The sequence below is a fragment of the Myotis daubentonii genome, chromosome 1 (genome assembly GCF_963259705.1).
Source record: "Myotis daubentonii chromosome 1, mMyoDau2.1, whole genome shotgun sequence".
NCBI classification, from domain to species: Eukaryota; Metazoa; Chordata; class Mammalia; order Chiroptera; family Vespertilionidae; genus Myotis; species Myotis daubentonii.
Window position 1 is genome coordinate 117,372,773 of NC_081840.1, and position 24,525 is coordinate 117,397,297.

General features: G+C 42.7%; 1 protein-coding gene across 1 annotated transcript in view; it reads left to right on the forward strand.

Annotated features, from left to right (window-relative positions):
- The first annotated feature begins 2,167 nt into the window (after positions 1–2,167).
- Positions 2,168–24,525, forward strand: part of MDGA2 (MAM domain containing glycosylphosphatidylinositol anchor 2) — a 951,352-nt gene continuing 928,994 nt past the window's right edge. The window contains 2 exon segments of the mRNA XM_059659042.1: positions 2,168–2,821; positions 2,824–2,934. Of these exon segments, the coding sequence (XP_059515025.1) occupies positions 2,659–2,821; positions 2,824–2,934 (274 nt within the window). The 5' untranslated portion in view covers positions 2,168–2,658.

A 24,525-nucleotide genomic window follows, 5' to 3' on the forward strand; every position in this document is an offset into this window, starting at 1 on the left:
AAGGGCCTGGTGGACAAGATTCATTCTGAGCCATGAGCTGAGAGCGAAGTTGCAGTTTACTGCCCCTTGAAGCTGCTGCGCTGCAGCGTTCAGGAATGATGTGCTTTTAAAAGACAGATTTCCAGAAACATGACAATTCCCCCCCCCCCCCGGCCCCCCCTCCCCCACCGAAGGTGCCAATGAGTGAGCTTCACTTATTCGCCTTCAGAAAAGCCACGCATTGGGTTTTGCTCCTAGAGTGACACTTAATTCCATCTACTTGAAAGTGGCATTTCATAAAGAAGGGGATGGGGTCTCAACACTATGTGACGCGTCCTTCGGGACCCTCACCATGCTTCGCTCCTCTTATCTTGTAAACGCAGAGGGTAAACACTAGATCATACCCAATAACTGTAATATGCTTAAGTGGGGAAAAGGCCCTTAGAGGGGACCGTGGGGGCTATTCATTTTCTAGTGCTTGGAGACCCCTCCCCCCAGCAAAAGTAGGAGGAGAGGGACCTGCAGTGTTGTCAATATGGAAGCAGATAAATGAATATTATACGCCAGATTTTCCATAGCAACTACTTTAGTAACACATGTATAAATACACGTTTGTAGCTATTTTAATCACCTCCCTATCCAGTTCTGTCTGAATTAGTAAGGAATAGGGTATATTCAACAAAGTGGATTGCGCACAGGTAGCACTAATTACTGTGGCTACAGAAACAAATCACAAACCACTACTCTATTTCCAGTTTTTCCCTATTAATTTTTGGTGAAGTATTTCTACATTAGTTCCTTTTAAAATTAAAGATACGTTACATTTTCTAATCCCTTTGTAACTATGAGTTTCTTAAGCTCCTCTGCCCCAATGAGACTGTTTTTCACAAAAGAGAAAAGATTTTCAAAGCAGTTAACTTTAGTAGGAGACGGTGCATATTAAACCAAGCTCAGCATTCCCATGTTTTCTGCCCTGGAGCTTTCAACGCTGTGATGACCGTATTTTCATTTAGAAATGTCAGAAATGGGAAAGAAACCAAGCCGCTACCTAGTGCTGTGGCCTGTTCTGCTCTCTAGTCCAGCAGAACGGGTCCGGGAAGACCTTGGGCGGCGGGGAAGCGACAGTGTGCCCCGTAATGACCCGGGACCTGGGTGGTCGCCGGCCCACCGCGAGCAAACGCCCACAGCGGCGTCAGAAATCAGCTCGGGCGTCCCCGCCGCGAAGCTCGCGGGGAGCCGGGGGAGGGCCCGGCGGGGACGGCTGGAGGCCGGACGCCGCCGCCCGCGAAGCCTCTCGGCGCTGTCCACACTGACGAGCGCCCGGCTCACCGGCAGGCAGAGCGAAGGGGGAGCAGAGCCGCGGGGACGGCGACTGAGCCGCGCGCCCCGGCTTTGACGTCGCCCGGCTGCGGCGAGCAGCTCGCGCTCCCAGCACGTAGCGCACAACGTGACCGCACACAGCCTTCCCCTCCGGCGCCCGGCCGCCGGCTCCCGGCGTCACCCTCCTCCTGCCCTCGCCTCCGAGGCGCTCAGCCCCGCGTCCACCCAGGGATCCCAGCCGGCGTCGAGCCCAGGGCGCTCCGCCGCGCGGCCCGGAGCCTCTGCCGCAGCGGGGGCCCGAGCAGCGGCAGCGAAGCCGGGTGTCCTCCTCGGGGGCCGCTCCCGCGTTCACCTCCGGGCGCCAGCTCTACGCCAGCCCAGGCGGGGAACCCCTTCTGCGGCTCCCTCCTCTAAACTCCCGCGGGTCCCGGCCGCCCCCACCCTCCACCTGGCGGGGGCGGCGCGGCAGCGGAGAGGACGCGCGCGGTGCGGGTGAGCACGCGTGGACGTGTGTGCGGATCCGGTCTCTGCTTCTCCCTCTCGCAAGTGGCGGCGGCTGGACTCTGCTCGCGGCTCCCGGAATTGGCGCGGCCGGCGGAGGCCCCTCTTCGCGGGCGGGTGCTGAAGGCTATTTTGGAGATCGGTGGCGGCGGCGGCGGCGGCGGCTGAGGCTGAGGCTGGTGCCCAAGAGAGCTCCAGACGCACACTCTGCTCCATCGGTCCCTCTCCGCCTCCCCCTCCTCCTTCCCCTTCTTCCCCACCCCAGCCCCCCTAGTCCCACTCCTCCTCCTCCTCCTCCTCCTCCTCCTCCTCCTCCTCCTCCTCCTCCTCCTCCTCTTCCTCCTCCTCCTCCTCTTCCTCCTCTCCCAGCTCAGCGATGCGAGCCTGTATCGTGTAAGCGGATTGGCGTTGCAATGGCAACTGATGGAATGGGGGAAGGCAAGACAGCAGGTCTGGGGGCTCCGGACTGCGGGCGGGCGGGCCGCTGCCGCTGCTTGATGCTCCTCCGGGGACCTTCGCGACTTACTTTGTAAAGACAAACCCAGGCGACGAAACCTCTGCTCGGTGCCCCGAGTCAGAAGCCACTTCCTGTTCCTTGGCCGCCCGCGCCAGGCTCGCAGCGCTCCGCACCCGGCCCCTGGCCCGCGCCCGCCGCCCGCCCAGCGCGCCGCCGCGGCTGCGGAGACCGAGCCCGCTCCGCCGGAGAACACTTCGCCTCCGGCTCCCCTTCCCTGCACGCCCCCCGCTCCTCCTCGGCGCCTGCGATTTTCCCAGGCGCCCCGCGTGAGAGAGGCGTGCATGTGAGTGTGTGTCAGGTTATTGTGCTGTGGGAGCGTGTGTCTCTGTGTCTGTGCGTGCATGAGTGTGGGGTGTGTGGGGCTGCTGCGCTCCGCTCACGGCCGCCGCCGGGGAAGGACAGACGGACGGCGCTGCCTTGGGCGACCGGTCCCCGGGCACGTCGGCGCAGCCCGGGAGCGAAAGGAGCGCACTCGCCTGGCCGCCGGCCTCCGGAAGGTCCCGCTGCTTCCCCCCGGGCTGGATATGTCCATGTTCACGTGAAGATGGATTTAGTGTACGGTCTCGTGTGGCTGCTGACAGTCCTCCTGGAGGGGATCTCCGGCCAAGGAGTGTACGGTGAGTGAAATCGCGACGTTATCGTGACCTTGTGGTTCTTAGGCAAGAGAGGCTGGTGAGCGAAAATGCACGACTCGCGCGCTCCGGGGCCCCTCCCGGCGTGGCATTTGATTTACACTTCATCACGGTATCGGGAGCGACGAGGAGGCGGCGAGCGCGCTGCGGATTGGGCTGCGAGCCGCGGCCACGGCACCTCGGCTCCTGTTCCGAGTTGAGTGGAGCCCGCAGCATCGCACTTCTGCGAACCAGGGGCAGTGCGCTTGATTTATGCCTGCTGGGGACCCGCGCTCGATTAGTCTCTGATTTAATAAAGATTGGACCTCGATTGCCGCCTCGGCAGTGCCGCGATTTCCCCCAAATGGAGGCTTCGAATGTGACCCCAGTGAGCTCCCCATCCCTTTCCGCTCCCCTTCTCCGTGTGTGTGTGTGTGTGTGTGTGTGTGTGTGTGTGTGTGTGTGTGTGTGTGAGAGAGAGAGAGAGAGAGAGAGAGAGAGAGAGAGAGAGAGAGAGAGAGAGAGAATATGCCTACAAGACTTGATTTTCCAGTTTAGGAAGTGGGGTGACTGTTGAGTTGCATTATGCACCAGCCATTGCCTGGAGCACTGACTTGGGGAGGAGGAAATAGCAGGCAAGATTCTAGGTGCCAGACACAATTAAGGGACCTGTTTGTGTGAATGGATGAGCAAATGCATGAATGAACGGACCGCCAAGTCCGCGCGTCTGGGCTCCGGGGCAGGACACCAGCTCACTGCAACTAGAACACAGTCTCAGTTCTCTGAACAGCCCAGGTCTGGGCGGATAAGGACTGGGGAGAAGGGCGAGCTTGTTGATGAGGAGGTTTTTAAGTCCTCAAGAGCAAATCCAGGTTCCCTTGCCTGTCAGCAGTTGGCACCCTTGGCTTTCAGGACAGAAAGATACACTCACAGCCCCTCGCTCTGGCAGAAGTGGTCATCTCCTGGGACAAGCAGGCAGTGCCACAAAGGAAAAATAACTTCTGTGATCTCCAGGTATGGGGGGTGCGGGGAGGAGGTTGGGAGAACAGCCCCTGAGGGACAGCAGGCCAAACCTCACCCACAGTTCCCCTCCCGCCAATATCCAGAGACTGCGTGTTGGAAATCCAGCCCAGTACCCACTGTCTCACTCTGGGGTTTGGATTTTTGCACTGCAGTGCTAGGTCAATGAATGAGCCGCCCCCCCCCCCCCCCACACACACACACACACACTCCCCCCTCAACCCACAAAGGGCATAAGTGTTTGACCTGACTGAGGACTGAGGAGTGGGTGTGAGTACAAGAGGACATTGGGTCCTCAAACTCTCTGAGAAACCACTGAGTGTGCCATGGGTAGGTGTTTGAGAAAGTATGAGGGAGATCAGACCTTTACCATCTTCATTGTGTATTGCCCAGGGCTGAGCAGTGCTGGGAGGTGGCCAGAACAGCCCTCCCCCAACTCTAAGCCTCTTAAATTTCCCCCTCTCTTCCCACTCCCTCTTTCCTAAATGGAAGAGAGCTTGCTTGATGGTGATTATGATGGTGGTGGTGTGTGTGTATGTATGAGAGAGATGCTGAGACTACAGGCACATCTTACCTCTTGGCTTATGGTAGGAGGTGTGGCCTCAAGCAGAGCAGCAGTTCATTTAGTGCTCTTTTGCCTTCAGCCACACTCTGGTGTTTGGAGCAGCTGAGAGTGTCCAAGATTCTAGGGATGGAGGAATGCTGGAGTTAGAGCCTTCTCAAGGAGCTGTTCCTTAGTGTGGGAGAGTTTGAATTCCTTTCATCCCATGTCCAAGTCTTTATTTCTCTTCCACTGGCTCAGATCATCCCAACAAAAGGAGTTTTTATTTTTTTATTGTGTGTGTGTGTGTATAGGGAATAATAGTAAATGAGAAAGATTGGGGCTGGCGGGGGCGGGGAGGGGTAATAAGGCTGGAACTGTCTGGATTAGAAAGACATAGTTCCAATTTCCTGTTACTTTTTGTAATTTGGATTATTTGTCCTGGAAGGTCTCATGTTGGGTAGTGGAAAAGGGTAAGATATAGGAATGAAGACAATAAGAAAATTGCATTTGAGTATTCTTATGCCCATGTTGCTTAACAATAAGGAAGGAGGTAGTTCTGCTACTGAACTGGTCCTTGTGATGGATGCGGTGGTGTTTTTTTGGTTTGTTTTATTTTAATATTGATGTGGTTATTAGTAACTTAGGTAAGAATAGAATCAGCTTTGTGTGAAAAGTAATCAGCATCCCTGGTTATAAATGTCATAGCTATGAGGTGGGCGAAAAAATATACTTATATATAACTTTTCAAATATGTCTTATGTATCACAGAAATTAGGTTCTCAAAGTGGAAACCCCTAAACTTCAGCATCATCCTCACCTGGGAAATCTCAGTGTCCTGGACTTTCTAAATCAGAAATGCAGAGGGTGTGACCCAGCATTTGTTACTCAGGTCGTGATTTCCATGCCTGCTGAAATCTGAGAACCACAAGTGTATACTTCAAATTTCATTGCTTTGACTTTGTAAACCATGACCTTTCTTAGCCTAAAGTAGTTTTATTTTTATTTGCAGAAGAATTTATGGGGAAAAGAACACTTTATTTTTGTTTAGTTATAAAACATTGATAAGTTGTAAAAGAGATAGACATAAGAGTTAGTGTAAGATTATAAAGTGTGTTTTGAACATTTTACATGAAGAGAATTGGAAATGATATGTACATATTTTAAAGCAGGGCAATTATAAGTGGAGACTTCAAAGACTAAATGGGAACTTGGCTAGCATAGAAGTCTATATCCTTTTATTTGCTTATATTTCCAGAGGTAAAACCATTCATACTGCACACAAATTAGTATTCTTTATTAATACTGTTTTCTTAGCTAGGTTCAAGAGGAAATAAAAATTGTGTTATAGGCTACTCAGGAAATCACTTCATTGCAACCTAATATTTACATGATTTAGACATATGTCATTGTAACCTTTCTTTTTTGAAGTATTTAGTCAACCCCTTCACTCTTCTACTTCTTGGCTGGAAAACTGAGTATGAAATTCAGATTTTTTTTTTGTAATTGAGAGTATTTGTTTTAATGTATGGATTATGTTGTCTAGAGTTACTATAATCTCCTTCCTTTTGTGCTCAATCAGCTTGGCACCTGTGTGCAGTACTTAAGTGTAAAAGTTTCTGCTATAGGCCTAGGAACTAATTGCCATTTATCTTGGGGTATTGCTCAGCAAACTAACTCCATAATTGCTGAAATTTGTGTATGTGGGGGAGTTGAGTAAGGGAGATTATCCTTTAATTTATATCTGCTTGTCTACCCTTTGTCGGTAATTCTAATGTCATTAAAATATTTTAAAAATGGAAATTTCCCTCTATGTCCCTTACATATTCCATATCAGAGATGGCATTACAGTAATATAAATTATTTGAAAACACTTCTGAAAGAATGACTGAAAATTTTTTTCATAATACAGCAGCATCAAAAAATAAAAAAATGTGTACTTCCTTAGGCAACTATCTCACCTATTTTGATGGATAATTACATTTGGAGATATCTATATTTTTGAAGTTTTAAAATCCATTTTCTTAATGAGTTTTAAAAAGTTATTTATATTCACACTTTTTCTTCAAAATACTCTTAGAATTTTAAAATTTTACCTTACATTTATTTTTACTCAATTAGGCATCACTGAAAACCAAGTCAGTAGATGAACATCAACTGGTATCCATTTGTAGCATTATTAATTTTGTTGCACTCCTGTCCCGTAAGGTTTAGGGTAACTGATTAAACATAGCATCAAGGATCACAATGTAAACCCTAGATAATGTGTATACTTATGGAAATACCTAGAGCTCAGTGATCCAAAGCATTTTTCTAGTTTGGGGAATTTTATTTGTAAGTCATTCTGTGATAGTAAATTGTTTGGGCTGTTTAAGTGTGTTTTCTAGAGATACTGTTGGTAATGACAATATTGAGAATCATATCTCCTATAAACTTCTCAGTTGTCTTGTTAAAACAAGAAACATTGCCCCATTGCAACAAACTGTATTTTTACATTTGGCCCATCATAACCTTAGTTTCCAAGGAGGCTAATAAAAATATTATAACTGTATTAACACAGGACAAATCCCAACTGCAAATGAAAAAAAAAATAAAGTTTATGTCTGAATAATTTTGATTTTTTAAAAAAATCCTCACTAGAGAATATATTTATTGATTTTAGAGAGAAAGGAAGAGTGACGGGAGAGAGAAAGAGAGAGAAGAGAGAGAAAGAGAAAGAAAGAAACAGATCGGTTGCCTTCTGCTTGCTTCCTGACCAGGCATTGAACCCACAACATAGGTATGTGTGCTGACTGGGAATTGAACTCTTTACCTTTTGGTGTATGGGATGATGCCACCCGGCCAGGACAAATATCTTAAGAGTTTTTATGGGAGCCAAATAAACCTATGATGTGGTGTCTTGAAATAGTTAATGCACTCCCTAAATAACTTCCAGGATGCACTGGAAGCAATAAATAAATTTATCAAACACATGTGTACGACACATTAGCAAACTATATTCACTCAATTCAAGTTATATCGATATCATACAACTGACACCCAGGCAGTAGCTGGTTAGAAAAGGCTTAGTGGAATTGATAACCAGAGATAAGTTGCAAAAGGGAAGTATCTGGAAGATATTTCAGACTGTCAGTTGATTGAATGTAGACAGACAGATTGACCTAAAAAGATAAGAATACTCTGGAAGGTCAGTTGAATATTACATCAGTCTCAGGATGTTGCCATTCTCACAGCAGTGGTATCCCAAGTGCACTGAGTTGTGATTTTTGCCCAGTTTGAGTTTGGAGAGACCCTGTGGTCAGATATTGCTTTTGATTGAACACGTATTTAGGGTGTCAGCCTGTGGAAGGAGAGGAGGAGATGACTTTTATAAATGTTGCTGAAAAAAAATCAATCTGAATCTTTATCAAATACAATCAGTTCTAATCTTCTCTCATCCCACTCCTCATCCAACTGTCCCTGCATGCACAAGCTCCCTCCCCCACCATCACACACACACACAAACACACAAACTCTTATATCACTGCCACCTTAGCTACCATCACAAGGAACAATGGGCAGTCCTTTGTATCTTAGGATTCTTTTTATCCATTCAGGGTTGTCCTTGCTGGTCATATGACTGAGAATTCACATGCCAAATGGGAAGATTATTTTATACATTATGACTTGCTCATGTCCTGTATATCTTACATGGGGAAAGCTATTAGGTATTTTATTATATTTTTTATTTATTTTATTTTTGTTAATCCTCACCCAAGTATATTTTTTCCCCATTGATTTACAGAGAAAGTGGAAGGGAGTGAGGGAGAAACATGATGTGAGAGAGATATCCATTGGTTGCCTCCCACATGCACCCAGACTAGGGGCAGGGGTTAGCCCTGCAACCCAGGTAAGCGCCTTTGACTGGGAATGAAACTCTTGACCAGGGATCAAACCCACAACCAAGTATATGCCCTTACCAGGAATCAAACTGGTGATCTTTTAGTGGTAGTATGACACTCAACCAACAGAACCACATCAACATCAGCGAGGGAAAATTATTTTAGTGTTTATTTTATAAGGTGAATCACCTTAAGCCTTTTGAGGAAGCAGGGTTTGTGCAAACTTTTTTGAAAAAAAATGTGATCTGTATTCTTTTAAATCTTACTATTTTAATGTGATTGGGATAGGGCTCATGGGCATGTGATTAACAGCATGAACATTATGGGGTCATTTTACGTGATTAAGACAGTGTTAGAAACTGTCTTGGTTTGCTTTCCAGCTATAGAGGTGATTCATCACCCACGTTGTATGCCCTGGTCCTCATGCTCTGGGAAGAGTCTTGAAAGAGTTGGGCTTTGCACCTTGCGACCCTCATAGGCAAACAGCTAGATAGACATATCTGCCTAGTCCTGGGACTGAGCTGTAGAGCTGGTGCTCTTTGTGGCTACAGTAAACTAAAGGAATATGCTGTCAGTTCCCAGTTAAATTGAGGAGGGCCTTACTCTTCTTTCTGGCTATTTTGGAAGGACAAGCAAAGTGTTATATTTAAGTATGAATAGGTGAACATTTTTAGCTTCATTGTAATTGCTACTAGTAACTGGAGTCCCACAAAAATGAAATTTCATTTCTTTGCTTCAGTGACTGTCAATATAAATATATTACTTAGAGCAGACTGAATAAATGATTTCATTCATAGAAAACTGTATCCTATTTTTATTTCCAAATTCAATTAATAAACGTTTGGCCCTGTAAAACCATGAAGTTATAAATGAGAAGAGACTTTAAAGTGTCAGTAAATCATCCCACTAATTTAAGACATAATGGCTTTATATTATGCCAGTCAGGTGGTGGTCCTATGCTGTTTGTGAGATTTCTTTACAGAAAAAAAATGTCACACCTTTTCCCAGAGTCTAGGCACTTTCATTGGGTGGATATGTTTTTGCCAACTTACTAAATTCCTTCATGCTGCATTATTGGGGTATGTGCTAAGTTACTGTCTATTTTATACTAGTACGATTTTATTTTCTTTCTTAACTATACTACCTTGTATTGATCCCAGTTAAGCTCTTTGGTTTCCTACCATGTGTCCAGGATATTGTGACATTTCTAATCTTAGTTTAAATAACACTTTAAAGATGACTTAGATTTTATAATCCAAATCATACATTTTATAGTAATTTACAGTCTTAGAAGAGGATTTAAATATTAAGAACAATTTTTTATCTATTGGACATTTATAATAAATTTGTCAGTTAAAGATATTTTGGTAGGAGCAAAGGTAGGACTTTATGCTTTATGATATAACATTTTTTTTTTTAGTGGCTACCTCTACAACCTCTTATAAAGTAGGAGACACAAGTTTCTTGCCATCGTAGTCAAAACTATAGTAAGGACTGTTTTGTGGTTGACAGATGGGGTCAAGTATGTGACATGTTACTATAGCTGCAAGTAGCATATTTCATTACTTACTTTGTTTTAATGAGAATGGGAGGAATGAAAGTAATTGAGTGATTCTGTGGAAAGGGATACATGACTGTCTGAAAGAGGCAGGGTTGGTTCATAGCTAGGCCTCCCAGAGTCCTTAAGGACAGCACAGAAGGTAGCTGATCTCTCATAGAGGTGAGTTAGAAAGATGCTAGCCTGAAAATGCTACTGGAGATACATATCTGCCCTCTAAATACTGCCAAAGCTGCAATTTATTTTTCTGAAGTAATTAGAACTTTCCTCATGTGCCTCAAACTGAGGAAGAAAGAAAAATGCTGTTTGACTGAAGGCCATCTTCAGGGAGATTTTTCTGGTCTCTTGGAAAGGAAAGATGAGGGGATACAGGAACTCTCTTAAGCAGAGCACGTGATCCCTGTGGACCAGCTGGTCCTTCCTGCTAGTTAATTGTGTGGCTTAGGCACATTAGGAGGGATCTCATGGAATAAGCTTCAGGGCATTCTCTCTCTTATTCTGAGTGGAGCTGAGAATTGGGTCCCTGCCTCACCTCAGGTAGACTTGCTACTAAGGAAGCAAAGGTTCTCATACGATCCTAAGACAGATAGGAAGATCTGTAAAAGGTATGCTACTTTTCAGGAATTATGGCCCGTGAGAATACTATACAGATTCTGGGCAGTTAGGTTGAATTCTGGTAACTCAGTCAACATATTAATGGATAGCTGTTATCGATAACACCTGTGATAGCTATGTAGTAAGGTGATGAACTCTAGAGTTTTACAACTTAATTGAGGAGATAAAGCCAAACGTAAAAACAAAGTAAATAAGGCTCTGAGAAATCTATAAATGTTTGTGCCTAAACAAAAGAGAACAATTATATTTGGTGTCATTGTTGGAGGACACTTGAAAAAACTGGTACATCACGAGTTGAGCCTTGAGAGAGGGTTGGCATAACATAGGTAAAGAAGGAGGAAAGGATATTGCTACCTACCGAATGGATCCCAGCTATGGGCATGGTGCCACAGAAAGAACAATAATGCTGGAATGTGTGTTTAATAGTCTTAGCAGTTTCTCCAAAGTTTACCATAACTAGAAAGGTGTATCTGTCCTTTAACCTATGCAAACCCCCCCAAAAGTCTGTAAGTCTGAAAAATAGATATCACGGTGTGATATCTGGAAGTTGCCCAAATATTTATGTCCACCAAAGTTCTGGGTTTGTGTGTGTTCAATTTGAAGCCAACTGACCTGCTCACCAGAAGATAAGACTGTTGTCTGTAACGTTGCTAGGGATTACTGAGCCCTCCCCAATTCTTGGCAAACTTGGGAAACTTTGAACCTTCATAGCAGCTGCTTTTGGAGTTAAAATCAGACACTTCATAGCGTTTTTAGAGTGCCAATGACTTCAAAGCAGTGGACTATGGGTCTAAAATAACTTAAAACATCATGTTGCTTTTTGCAAATGTACAAATAGTGAGATGAATGAACTGCTTGTGTGAAAAGAGAGTTACGTGCTTTCATTATTTCATTGTTATCATTTTTAATTCTCACCCGAGGATGTTTCCTGATTTTAGAGAGAGAGGAAGGGAGAAAGAGAGAAACATCGATGTGGGAGAGAAACATTGATCGGTTGCTTCCTGTAGGCTCCCAGACTGAGGATCGAACCACAAACTGAGTATGTGCCCTGACCAGGAATACAACCTGCAACCTTCGGTGTATGGGCTGACACTTCAACCAACTTAGCCATCCACTTAGGGCTGTGCTTTTATTATTGTTTTTTTTATTCTTGTGCAAGGCAGCTTGATAAGGTTGAAAACTGTTGGGAAAGTTGGGGTTTTCTTCTTGTTCTGCTGTGACCACAGGCAGAAATGTTAACCTCTCTCTCCCTTTATATCTACATCTAATAAACCCTTAGAAAAGTGGGCTGTTACATAGAGGAAATGTAAGTAACATCAAGAATGAAAAAATATGATTGCATTTTTATACCTGGAGTAGAGGGAGAGTTCATGGAGAGTTTCCTTTATCTTCTTAAAAATGTCTAGCTTTTTTGCAATTGTAGCTCATAATTAAACTGGCATTAAGTCTTAGAACAGAGTAAGGGGCTAGAAAGTAAAAGAGAGCAAGTAATTTGTTTTCTGGAACAAATATTCCAGTGTGTCAGTGTAGCAGAAAATAACTTCAGTGGTGTATTTTTGAACAGTATTTGTAATATTATGTGCATGAAAATGTTATTTGATACTGCATCTTGTATGCACATGTAACTGTTCTTGTCTCAGGCTAGCCTCCTCTCAATCCACCTAATCCTGGAGTTTCTCCTTTTGCTCCTTAATGATGAGGCTAGTGATGGGGAGCTGGAACACCCTCATTTAAGACTCCAAAAGAATATTAGGGTACACTAAACAGAATGGTCATTAGTATATTTACATATGTGTGTGTTCAAATATATGTATACATCTTATCTTTGTATCAAGAAGCAAGAGTAGTCTCAATACCCTGCCATTTTGAGACTAATTGAAAAATAGCTGCATGTAAAACATCCATCCAAATGAAATAACTTAGAGATACATTTGTAAGAATACTTATATAATATTGACTTTGCTAAGCAAGTCTCCTTGAGCATATACACACAGTAAACTGGGAAAGGACTTAAATGATATGTGGTTTTGGAGTTATCAGTCTTACCTCAGTATCTCAGAATTGGTGAAGTTATTATCAAGATTATGAATTTTTTAAAATGTTTATCCTGATTCTGAACTTGTTTCTTGTTTTTCATGGTTTATTCTACTACTATACCATTATTATAATTCTCCCTTATCCTATTATTCACTTTTATTTAAAATATATATTTTTATTGATTTTAAGGAAGAAGGGATAGGAAGGGAAATATCAATGATGAGAGAGAATCATTAATCAGCTGCCTCCTGAATGCCTCCCTACTGGGGATCGAGCCCACTACCTGGACATGTGCCCTGATCTGGAATTGAACCGTGACCTCCTTATTCATAGAAGGATTAAGGAAGAAAGTGGAGAAGTGGTTGTTAGAAACAAAGGGTTTTGTATAAGCTTAGAGAGTTAAGGGATGAACAAGTGAGTTGTCAATTATGTTAAAAAATGAACAATTTAAATGTGATGTTTTTGTTTGTTTGTTTGTTTGTTTTTACATTAGCCTGGCCTGCATGGCTCAGTGATTGAGGTAGATCTATTAACCAGGAGGTCAGGGCTCAATTTCCCATCAGGCCACATGCCCAGGTTTCAGATTCCATCCCCAGTGAGGGGCGTGCAGGAGGCAGCCGATCAATGATTCTCTCTCATCATTAATGTCTCTCTCTCTCTCTTGCTCCCTCCTTTCCTCCCTTCTTCCCTCCATCACTCCCTCCCTCTCCCTCTCCCTTCCTCTCTGAAATCAATAAAATATCCTATATAATAAAGAGCTAATATGCAAATGGTCATCATACCCTCACGCCATCACGTCGTAACGGCTCAGACACTCAACACTGGGGAGAGAGGAATGGGGACCAGCCAGACACAAATGAGCTTGTGAGAGAGGAATGCGGATCAGCCAGGCTGTGGCCCAGGAGAGGGACAAGCCATCTGCCCTGCGGTCCTGGGCGCCTGCAGCTGTGGCCCAGGCGAAGCTGCCCACCCACGGTCCCCTGCGGCTGCGGCTGGCCCGGGTGAAGCCAGCTTGGGTCCTGGGTGCCTGCAACTGGCCGGAGGAGAGAATCTTGGGTCCCGGGTGCGGGTGGGGCAGAGGCGGTTGGGGCAATCAGGCCAGCAGGGAAGCAGTTAGGGGCGATTAGGCCAGTAGGGGAGCAGTTAGGGGTGATCAGACAGGCAGGCAGGTGAGTGGATAGTAGCCAGTGGTCCTGGATTGCGAAAGGCAGTTGGACATCCCCCGAGGGGTCCCGGATTGGAGAGGGTGCAGGATGGGTTGAGGGACCTCCCCCCCCCTCCCGCACCATCCATGAATTTTGTGCACCAGGCTTCTAGTGTATATATATATTTTAAAAAGACACATTAGACCAGATGGATTTAATTGATATCTTCAGATCACTTTCCGCTAAGAACCATAATATACATTCTTTTCAAGCGCACATAGAACACTTTCTAGAATAGACCACATTAGGACACAAAATAAGTCTCAATAAATTTGAGAAGATGGAAAGCATATCAAGCATATTTTCCATCCACAATGGTATGAAACTAGAAGTCAATCACAAAACTGAAAAAAAAAAAAAAAAAGAATGGGAATTTTCTAAACCCTAGTCTTCAGAGAGATGATGTTATTATGTAACTTATGGAAGACCTCCTTAGGCAATCCTATATAATAAAAGCTTAATATGCTGTGTCCAGTCATTCGGTCGTCTGTTCAACCAATCAAAGCTAATGGTATGCTAAGGCCGCTCAACCACTTGTGACCCTCCCCAGGTCCGATCGTGCACCAGTGGGGGTCCTTGGCCTGGCCTATGCCCTCTTGCAACTCAGGACCCCTCAGGGGATGTTGGAGATCTGGTTTCAGCCCAATCCTGCAGGCCAGGCTGAGGGACCCCACTGGTTCATGAATTTGTGCAGTGGGCCTCTAGTTATATATACACAAACATGTACATATACACATGCTTAAATAGAGTCAATATATATATGAATATATATTTTAGAGTATATACATATTCTCTATATACAAGTCAGCATTTACGTATGTGTATATTCATAGAGTGGATCTCATGGGTAGTAGCTGAACTTTAGGGTAAACTCCAGGAATTGGATGGCTTTCCCCTTCCCTTAAAGCTGACTGATTTAGTGTTGACAGCAGGACATGTGATCTCTCACCTAACATTCATTTTGTTTTTATTTTTTTTATCATTTTATTGTTTTTTTAAAATATATTTTATTGATTTTTTTACAGAGAGGAAGGGAGAGGGATAGAGAGTTAGAAACATCGATGAGAGAGAAGCATTGATCAGCTGCCTCCTGCACACCCCCTACTGGGGATGTGCCCTCAACCAAGGTACACGCCCTTGACCGGAATCGAACCCAGGACTCTTCAGTCCCCAGGCCAACGCTCTATCCAGTGAGCCAAACTGGCTAGGGCTCATTTTGTTTTTAGATATCTCTTGTGATACCTTTATGCTTATATTCACCAGTTTACATTACCTTTAGAAACTCAGGTAACTTCTGTTTTCTTCTATTATTTTCTTAGTTGAAAGAAGAGAAATGTTTCTAGCTGCATAATAGTGATACCTGTGCAGTTTATTTTACCTGCACTACAGTGATGTGGACACTTGAAGCCTGGAATATACGCTTCAAGGCTTCTGACGCTTATGTTCTTCAATATTTTCCAAAGAACATCCCTCCTCCCTCCTGCTCTATTAGTTAGGCCTTTTCTCCTTTGTAAAAGTGAGCTTTCAGTGCATCAAAAATACCTATATTCAAGGGTGGATAATAAAATATATCCACAAACCAAATTCAAGTAACTTGGATCTTCTACCTTTTTAATTACTGAAAAATAAACAAAGGTATAGTATTTTTTCATAAAATAATTGCCGTATATCATGTGCTTACTATATGTCACACCTTGTATTAGGAGTCTTATTTATTTATTTTTGTTAATCTTCACCCAAGGATATATTCCCATTGATTTTTATTTTTTATTTTATTTATTCGTTTTAATAATTCTTTATTGTTGAAAGTATTACATATGTTCCTCCTCCCACCCCCGCCCCGCCATTAACTCCTTCCAGCCCCCCCCCCCCCGCCCTGCCCCCTTGCCCCAGGCCTTCAGCACCCCATTGTCTGTGTTCATGGGTTATGAATATATGCATACATGGTCTTTGGTTGATCACCTTCCACCCACCCCCGCCTTTTCTCTGAGTTTCTGCTTCCATGTCTCTGGATCCACTAGGTTCATCATTTTACTTTTTTACTTAGATTCCACATATGAGTGCAATTTTTCCCATTGATTTTTAGAGAGAGTGGAAAGAAGGGGAGAGACAGAGAGAAAGAAACATTGATGTGAGAGAGAAACATCGATTGTTTGCCTCCTGAATGTGCCCCAGCCAGGGCTGGGATTAAGCCTAAGTACATGCCCTTGACTAGAATCAAATCTGGGACCCTTCAGTCCACGGGCTGATGCTCTATCCACTGAGCCAAACTGGTTAGGGTATAATAGGAGTTTTACATACATTATACCATAGTCTAATCTTTGAATGAGGTAGATGAGAAATCTGAAATTTATGAAGTTTAAATAACTCCCATATAGTTACTGGTGGCTGACTTTGGAATCAAATGTGAAATGGATGTAAAAATAAATATTTGTATATATTCCTATTTGTATTATTAATTATATTCATATATTTGTGTGTTTGCACTTAATGTGATTAAAACATGCAAGTTAGCTAACTCACATAATGCCATTGATGAAACTTATCTCAAATAGTGTATATTTGAAGTGCAAATTGGGTGATAAATTTCAGTAAAAAATTTAGGCTTTTATTATATAAGATTTTCTTAGGAAAAAAGTTATGGTTTATAATTTGTTGTTGTTGTTTTTTAATTGAAATGCCCATACTGAGGGTTCTCTCTGGTATAATTTATTTTTGGACTGATAGGCTATTTTAAGTTTGTTCATAATTAGTGACCTGTAAAAAATGAAGACATGGCTCTTCTAGATATTCTGCAAAGCAGCTATATTCCTCCATTTAAAATAGTAGGCTGTGCTTATAAAAAATCACCACTATCATGTGTACTACTGATTTCCCCCAGGCTGATTAACAATCACTGGCCTTGGTAAGATTGATAGTTAAATGTCATATTTGGCCTGATTTTTGCCTGTGGTTCCCTCAGGGCATTGCTTGGGCATTTCTCGCACCGAGTTAATTGAAGAGACTATTTCTGCCGGTTTCTTTTCTTGAAAATCTTGTGCTCAAGAGGACAGTTGATTGCAAGCTCTGCTCTTAGCTGACAGTGAGTTCCTCAAAATGCAAAGCTTACACATGAGTGTGGTTTAGTGATTTGTTTTAAACTTTCCGCTACAGCATTCTCTACTAAAAAAGTCTTTTTTTCTATGCTTCTTGAATGCAGTTACTGTATTAGAAAGTATAAGCCTGTACCATTCTGGCTATTATGTGATTGATGCAGAAACTGCTTCGATAGGAAACCATGTCAAGGGAGAACAGGAAAGGTATTATTTTCAGCCGTGGTGCCCTGCATTTCTAAGCAGCTGATGGTTCCCCTCCCCCACAGCCCCTCAAGTGTCAGAGGCAGTCTAGCCTTTTGCAATTTAACTCTTGATTTCGCCTGGCGGAAAAATCAGTGCCCTGAAATTCATTACACATTCACATTTCAAAATTGAGAATTCATTAATTTTTTAGTGTAACTGTGTTGTTATTGTTGTATTTTAAAGTCAGGCTTTTTATTCTAAGAACATGGAGAAACATCTGTTTTGTGAATTTTTCTCTAAACAGGGACTTCTTCATACCCAAGCCAGTTACTTGAAATTAGTGGGATATGAATTTTTGCACACTGAAAATTGTGTCAAGTGAAGTGGTGGGTCATACTATATTTTGTAATTTTAGAATTTCAAATTGCAAGGCTTTGTAAAGGAATAGGGAAAAGATGAGTCAAATCAAAATTTAAAAGTGTTTAATCATAGATTTTATGTTTTTACTACCTCATACACTGGGAGTACTTACAGAATATAGTAAACCTGGGTTTTGTTTTTCTCCACTTTCAACTTTTGTATTTTATGATACCTTAGATGCATACTCTTATTTTGGATGAAGTTGGATAATGTTTTAATAATCAAGGAATAACTATAATTATATACTTAAGATTTTTGTGCATATGTATTTTATGGTTTATCATTTAACTGAATATTGTATAATCCTATATAATAAAAGCCTAATATGCAAATTGTCCCCTTAGCGGGGAGTTTGACTGGGAGTTCGACTGCTTGCTAAGATGTGCACTGACAACCAGGGGGCGGTGTGGAACATGGTGGGCATCGGCGACCAAGTGCTAAGGTGCTGGCAGCGGGCGGCAGTGGAGGTGCTGCAGCCCCAATGGGCCCCGACGAGAGCAGGACCACAGCGGGATGGTGGAGCAGGTGAGCGGGCAGCACCAGGCCACCTGGCAGACTACCCCGAAGGACCCCACCTGTGCATGAATTCATGCACCAGGCCTCTAGTATTAACAATAATAATTCAATGGAATGACTAAAAAAGCTGGAATAGAGATCTTAAGCAAAATAAAGGGTGTAATGTCTTATGAATCTGAAAATACCATTTAAATATCTTTAGTTGTGACAAAAAGTTAAAGTGCATATTTTTAAAGACTATTCAAAAATAGCTCTAAGTATATTTTCTGGTGGCTTAACTATTGACTGCTTCTCACTCATTGTATATAACTGTCATCTTCCAAATACTTATTATGACATTACGGAGTTTTCTTGTCATTAATGAAAGACTCAGCATTTTTACAGATGGGAAGTTGTTAATAAAGCAAATAAGTAAACATCAGAAAAGCAAGTTTTCAACATGCTCTGCTCTGGAGGACTGGATTTGCAGTTTCTTGGGGAGGAGCAGGTGAGTTAGCCTGGTCATAGCATTGGGTTAGAATAGCGGTTCTCAAGCTGTGGGTCGCGACCCCTTTGGGGGTCAAATGACCCTTTCACAGGGATCGCCTAAGACCATCGGAAAACACATATATAATTACATATTGTTTTTGTGATTAATCACTATGATTTAATTATGTTCAATTTGTAACAATGAAAATACATCCTGCATACCAGATATTTACATTACGATCCATAACTAGCAAATTTACAGTTATGAAGTAGCAACAAAAATAATTTTATGGTTGGGGGTCACCACAACATGAGGAACTGTATTAAAGGGTCGCGGCACTAGGAAGGTTGAGAAGCACTGCCCTACATGCTCTTCCAACTCTTGCTAGTATTATTGGCTAAGTCCACTTCCTTCAGAGAGTACTGTCTTTTTTTTTCTTGGTAATTTTAACACCTCCATGTCTGGATCATTAACTTACCCTGATTATTGGATTGGCTATCAGTACGGGGCTTAGGGGTAGATTTTAAGGTAGAAAAGTGATATCTTGCCACACAGAGGTCTCTGTGTCAATGAACTCTCAGTTACCTAACTTTATGTCCCGTTCCCTGTTGACCCAGCATCCTTAGACTCAGTTCCAAAGCTACTGTACTGACCCTGCTGGCAATGCTAGTTACGGCCTATGGGCCATTGTGCCTTTCCTCTCTTGTCAGGCTCAGCAGCTCCCCAGCCAGTTATTACTTATACCTAGTTATTGGTCTCTTAGGCAAGAGAGGATATGGTGGCAAATCCTGGGTGAGCCTCTTGTCCTCTTGCAAAGAATTATCATCTGAATTATCCTCAAGCAAGGAGGAATCAGGAAGCACCAATCTCTAATGGATCATGTGTCACTTGTGTAGGTCTATAGAGTCCAGGGGAACCTGATGATCAACATTGTTGAGTGACCCGATGTTCATTTCCCAAGTCTCCAGAGCTCCACATTTTCCCAATTGGGACCCTTACTTTTATGTAGGAAACTTTTTGGATGAATTCAATTGTCCCCAGAACTCCTAACCTTGTAATTAAGCTCTGGACCTGACCCTCAGGATTTTTTTACCTTCTGTTTTCTAGGAGATGAAATTGTTTTAAGATACTGACAAGAAGGTTTTCTGGATTTGACACTTCACCTTAAATTTGGTAATTGTATTAGTTTTTATTGCTATTGTAATGAATTACCACAATCAGTGGTTTAAAGCAATAAAAATTATCTTATAGAAGTGGGATCACCAGGCCAAATGGCAGTTCCATTTTTAATTTTGTAAGGAAACTTCATACTGTTTTCCACAGTGGCTGCACCAGTCCACCTCCCCACTAGCAGTGTACTAGGGTTCCCTTTTCTCCACATTCTAACCAACACTTGTTTGTTGATTTGTTGATGATAGCCATACTCATAGGTGTATGTGATAGATACCTCATTGTCATTTTTGATTTGCTTCTCTCTAATGATTAGTGAGTTTGAGCACTTTTTCTTTTGTCTCTTGGCCTTCCGTATGTCCGCTTTGGAGAAGTGTCTATTTAGTTCCTTTGCCCTTACAAATATATTTTTATTGATTTCAGAGAAGAGGGGAGAGGGGGAGAGATAGAAACATCAATGATGAGAGAGAATCATTAGTGAGCTGCCTCCTGCATACCCCACACCGGGGATCCAGCCCTCAATCTGGGCATGTGCCCTGTCTGGGAATCAAACCATGTCCTCCTGGTTCATAGGTTGATGCTCAACCACTAAGCCATGCCTGCTGGGCCTTTGCCCATTTTTTAATTTGATTGTTTGTCTTCCTTTTATTAAGTTGTATGGGTTCTCCTACCATTTGAAACAGCCTGGAGGGTCCTGGAGAGTATTATGCTAAGTGAAATAAGCCAGTCAGAGAAAAACAAGTATCACATGATCTCACTCATATGTGGAATCTAATGAACAAAATAAATTTATGAAAAAAATAGACCCAGAGACATAGAAGCATGGAACAGACCGGGGAATTTCAGAAGGCAGGTAGGGGTTGTGGAGTGGGTGGGGAGAGATTAACCAAATAATTTAAATGCATATATGTGTAGCCCATGTACAGAGACAATAGTGGGGTGAAGGCCTGAGAGAGGCAGGTGTGGGATAGATGGGGGTCAATGGCAAGAAAAGGGGACATCTGTAATACTTTCAATAAAGAAGATACATTAAAACAATTCTTTTATAGCACTGTAGTTCAGAAGCTTGACATGGGTCTCACTAGGCTACAATCAGGGGTCAGCAGGGCTGTGTTAATTTCTGCAGGCTCTCAGGGAGAATCCATTTCCTTGTTCTTAGTTACTAGAGGCTCCCCACATATATTGACTCATGGCCCATTTTTTTCATCTCCAAAGCTAGTAAGGTTGCATTCCTCTGTGCCTTCTGCACTCACATCTCCCTCTGACTCTCCTCCACTGCTGCCCTCTTCCACTGTCAAGGACCTTATGAATACAGCAGACCCATCCTGATAATCCAGGATATTCTCTTCTTTAAGGTCAGCTAATTAGCAACCTTGGAACATCTGCAAACTTAGTTCCTCTTTGCCATGCAACCTATTATATTCACAGTTTCTGGGGACTAGGATGTGGGCATCTGTGGGGGAGGTTAATATTCTGCCAACTACAGTAATAAATTGAGGTTAAGCTTCCACTTTCTTTCTCAAGTGCATGGGTAGTCCCCAGTAATAATCATCTAATTCTATACTACTTGTAATCATTATTTAACCCAAGTTCTCAAGCATTTGAGGCATTGCATACAGCTTCCTCTGGTATATCATTTCAGTTCATCTGGGGAAGACAGATAAAATTATGTGAAGCTCAAGCAATATCAGGCACTCATCTCAGCAAATCTAAGCAAAGAACTGTTGCCTCCAGAGTATTTCTTTGATAAAGTCTATTCTCCTTGAAAATATGTTGCTCCTGTCTTGTTTGTATTTCTTGTATTACTCATGTTCTATAGAAAATGATTTTTTTTTTCCTGAAGGAACTTAACTGTGGCAATTTCAGTCTCCTAAAGGTGAAAGGTTTTTTGTTTGTTTGTCTGTTTTTGTCCATCTAAGATTCTTGCTAGATATTGAAGATCTGCCAGGATATGGCTCGTACCCACCAGTGGCTCCATGAATTGGTTATTGAAAGAAAATGGGGAGAAGATGATTTGTGAGGCAGTACCTCCTGCAGGCTAAATCTGGCTCAGACTTCCAATTACTCCATGTGGTATGATAATATTTTTTTGCCACACATGCCATATCTTTGGGGATTTGGAGATCCTGATTTCTGAGTCTGAGTTATAGTCCTTATTCATTTTTCCTTTTTTGAAAAAAAAAAATTAAAGATGTTATCTTTCTACTATCAGTGATCAATTACTGGAGAATTGCAGTTTACATTCAATATTATTTTGTAATAGTTTCAGGTGTATATAAGGTACTATTTTCTAACTCATCCTCCGTTAGCCTAGTTTGCTGATGTTTTATAGGACTTGTTTTCCCCCAAGAAATAATTACATAATCTAAAAACAATTTTAATGTAATTTTATAAGTTTATTACACATGAATACAATTATAATTATTTCTAAATATTTCAAATATTAAATAAATATTTGCAGATAAAGCAAAATTACTTTGTGAGTTTTCCACCATTGGAATGCATCTTGTTTATATAAAATTTAAAAACATTTATGTGTCATCTGATACTTTTATTAGTTTATATATACATTATTAAAGTTCAGGTTTTCTGTGAATAATTTATTATGTTTATATAGAACTTTTGTTCTCAGAAATAATATATGAGAAAAATATTGGCCATATTTAAGTTTTCAGTTTATGATCTTCCTTATTCCAGAAGAAATTGAGATGTTCCAATAGTACCTTATTGTAAAGGGAAAAAAATAAAGAAATCTATTTCATAGATAACACTTCTCTGTATCTTTTGCTAGTTCTCCATTTTCTCCTTAATCACCAGATAGTTGAGATTCTTAGGTTCTATCCTTGTCCCTCTTTTTTTTTTTTTGCTTACTCTGAACCCTCTGGCCTTAGGGAGTTTGAGTTTCATCTCTATCTGATGACTTTCAAACTTGTGCTTTTTACCAGATCTTTGTTCTGAGCTCCAAAATAATATATATATGTAATCTGTCTCTTTCACGTTTCCACTTAGATTGCTCAAATATATCAAAATTAATATGTCAAAAGCTGGACTTGATCATTGCCTAAATCTTTCTCTTTGCCTTCCCCTTCTCATTAAGGGTCACAGCTGTTCCTGTCATCCACCTGGAAGCCATATGTGACCCGGCTTTCTCTTTTATGCCCGTATAGCCTGTGTATCGTGTTTATTGTGGACCAGTCCTGAAAAGCATGTCTCCGATGTACTACTGCCACCACCTGGTCCATGCCATTTTTATATTTTGTCTCTAAAGTTGCAGTAGTTGCTTAACTAGTTTCCCCATTTCCTCTCTGACAAAGTCCTTCACCTGCTTCATATCCCTCCATACACACGTCCATACATCAAGCCTGCATAACTTTTTAAATATACTTTTTATTGTTGATAGTGTTACAGATATCTCCCCTTTACTCCAATCCTCCCAACCCCTACACCCCTCCTCCTTTTCTTCATTATGCTATTGCCCATGTCCATGGGCTGTGCCTATCCTCTATAATAAAAGCCTAATATGCTAAGTGTCTGGTTGTCCAGTTGGCCATTCAACCAATCAAAGAGTAATATGCGAATGATATGCTAAGGCCATTCAACTGCTCACTATGACATGTACTGACCACCAGGAGACAGACAGTCGACCAGTCGACCAGTCACTATAATGTGCACTGACCACCAGGGGGCAGATGCTTCTACTGGGAGGTTGGCTTGCTGCTGGAATCCAGCTGATTGAGAGTGAGCGAGATGGGCCGGACACACTCTGGAACACTCCCACAGCCCCTCCCCACTGGCCAGCCTCCCATATCCCTTCCCGACCCTGATCGTGCACCAGTGGGGTCCCTTGGCCTGGCCTGTGCCCTCTCTCAATCTGAGACCCCTCAGGGGATGTCAGAGAGCTGGTTTCAGCCCGAAGGTGGAATGATTGGTCACTATGACGCGCACTGACCACCAGGGGGCAGACGCTCAACATAAAATCTGCCCCCTGGTAGTCAGTGTGCTCCCACAGGGAGAGCGCTGCTCACCAGAAGCTGGGCACATGCTGGCAAGCGCAGCAGTGGTTGTGGGAGCCTCTCCTGCCTCCACAGTAGTTCTAAGGATGTCCAGCTGACGGGCCTAAGCCATCAGTCAGACATCCCCCGAGGGCTCCTAGAATGTGAGAGGGCGCAGGTCGGGCTGAGGCCCCCTGCCCCCCTGAGTGCACAAATTTCATGCACCGGGCCTCTAGTAAGTATATAAGTTCTTTGGTTTACCCCTTCTCATCCCCCCAACCCCACATTGAGGTATGTCAGTCTGTTCCAGGTATCCATGTTTCGGGTCTTATTTTATTGGTCAATTTATTCTGCTCATTAAATTCCACAAATAAATGAGATCATGTGATATTTGTCTTTCTCAGATTAAGTCTGCATAATTTTATTTATTTTTAATATATTTTTATTGATTTCAGAGAGGAAAGGAGAGGGAGAGAGAGATAGAAACATCACTGATGAAAGAGAATCATTGATTGGTTGCCTCCTACATGCCCCCCACTGAGGATAAATCCTGCAACCCGGGCCTGTGCCCTGACCTGGGATTGATCCTGATCTCTTAGTTCATCGGTCCATGCTCCACCACTGAGTCACGCCTGCCAGGCAAGCCTGCATGGTTTTTAAAAACATAAATTGGATTATATTACTTATCCTAATTAAAAAATATATTTTTATTGATTTCAGAGTAGAAGGGAGAGGGAGAAAGAGATAGGAACATCAATGATGAAAGAGAATCATTGATCGGCTGCCTCCTGCATGCTCCACACTGGGGATCAAGCCTCAAAATCAATGGGCTAAAATCAATTTAAGTATCTATAGGCTGAATTCTTTCTGGAGCCTGTAGGGGAGAATCTGTTGC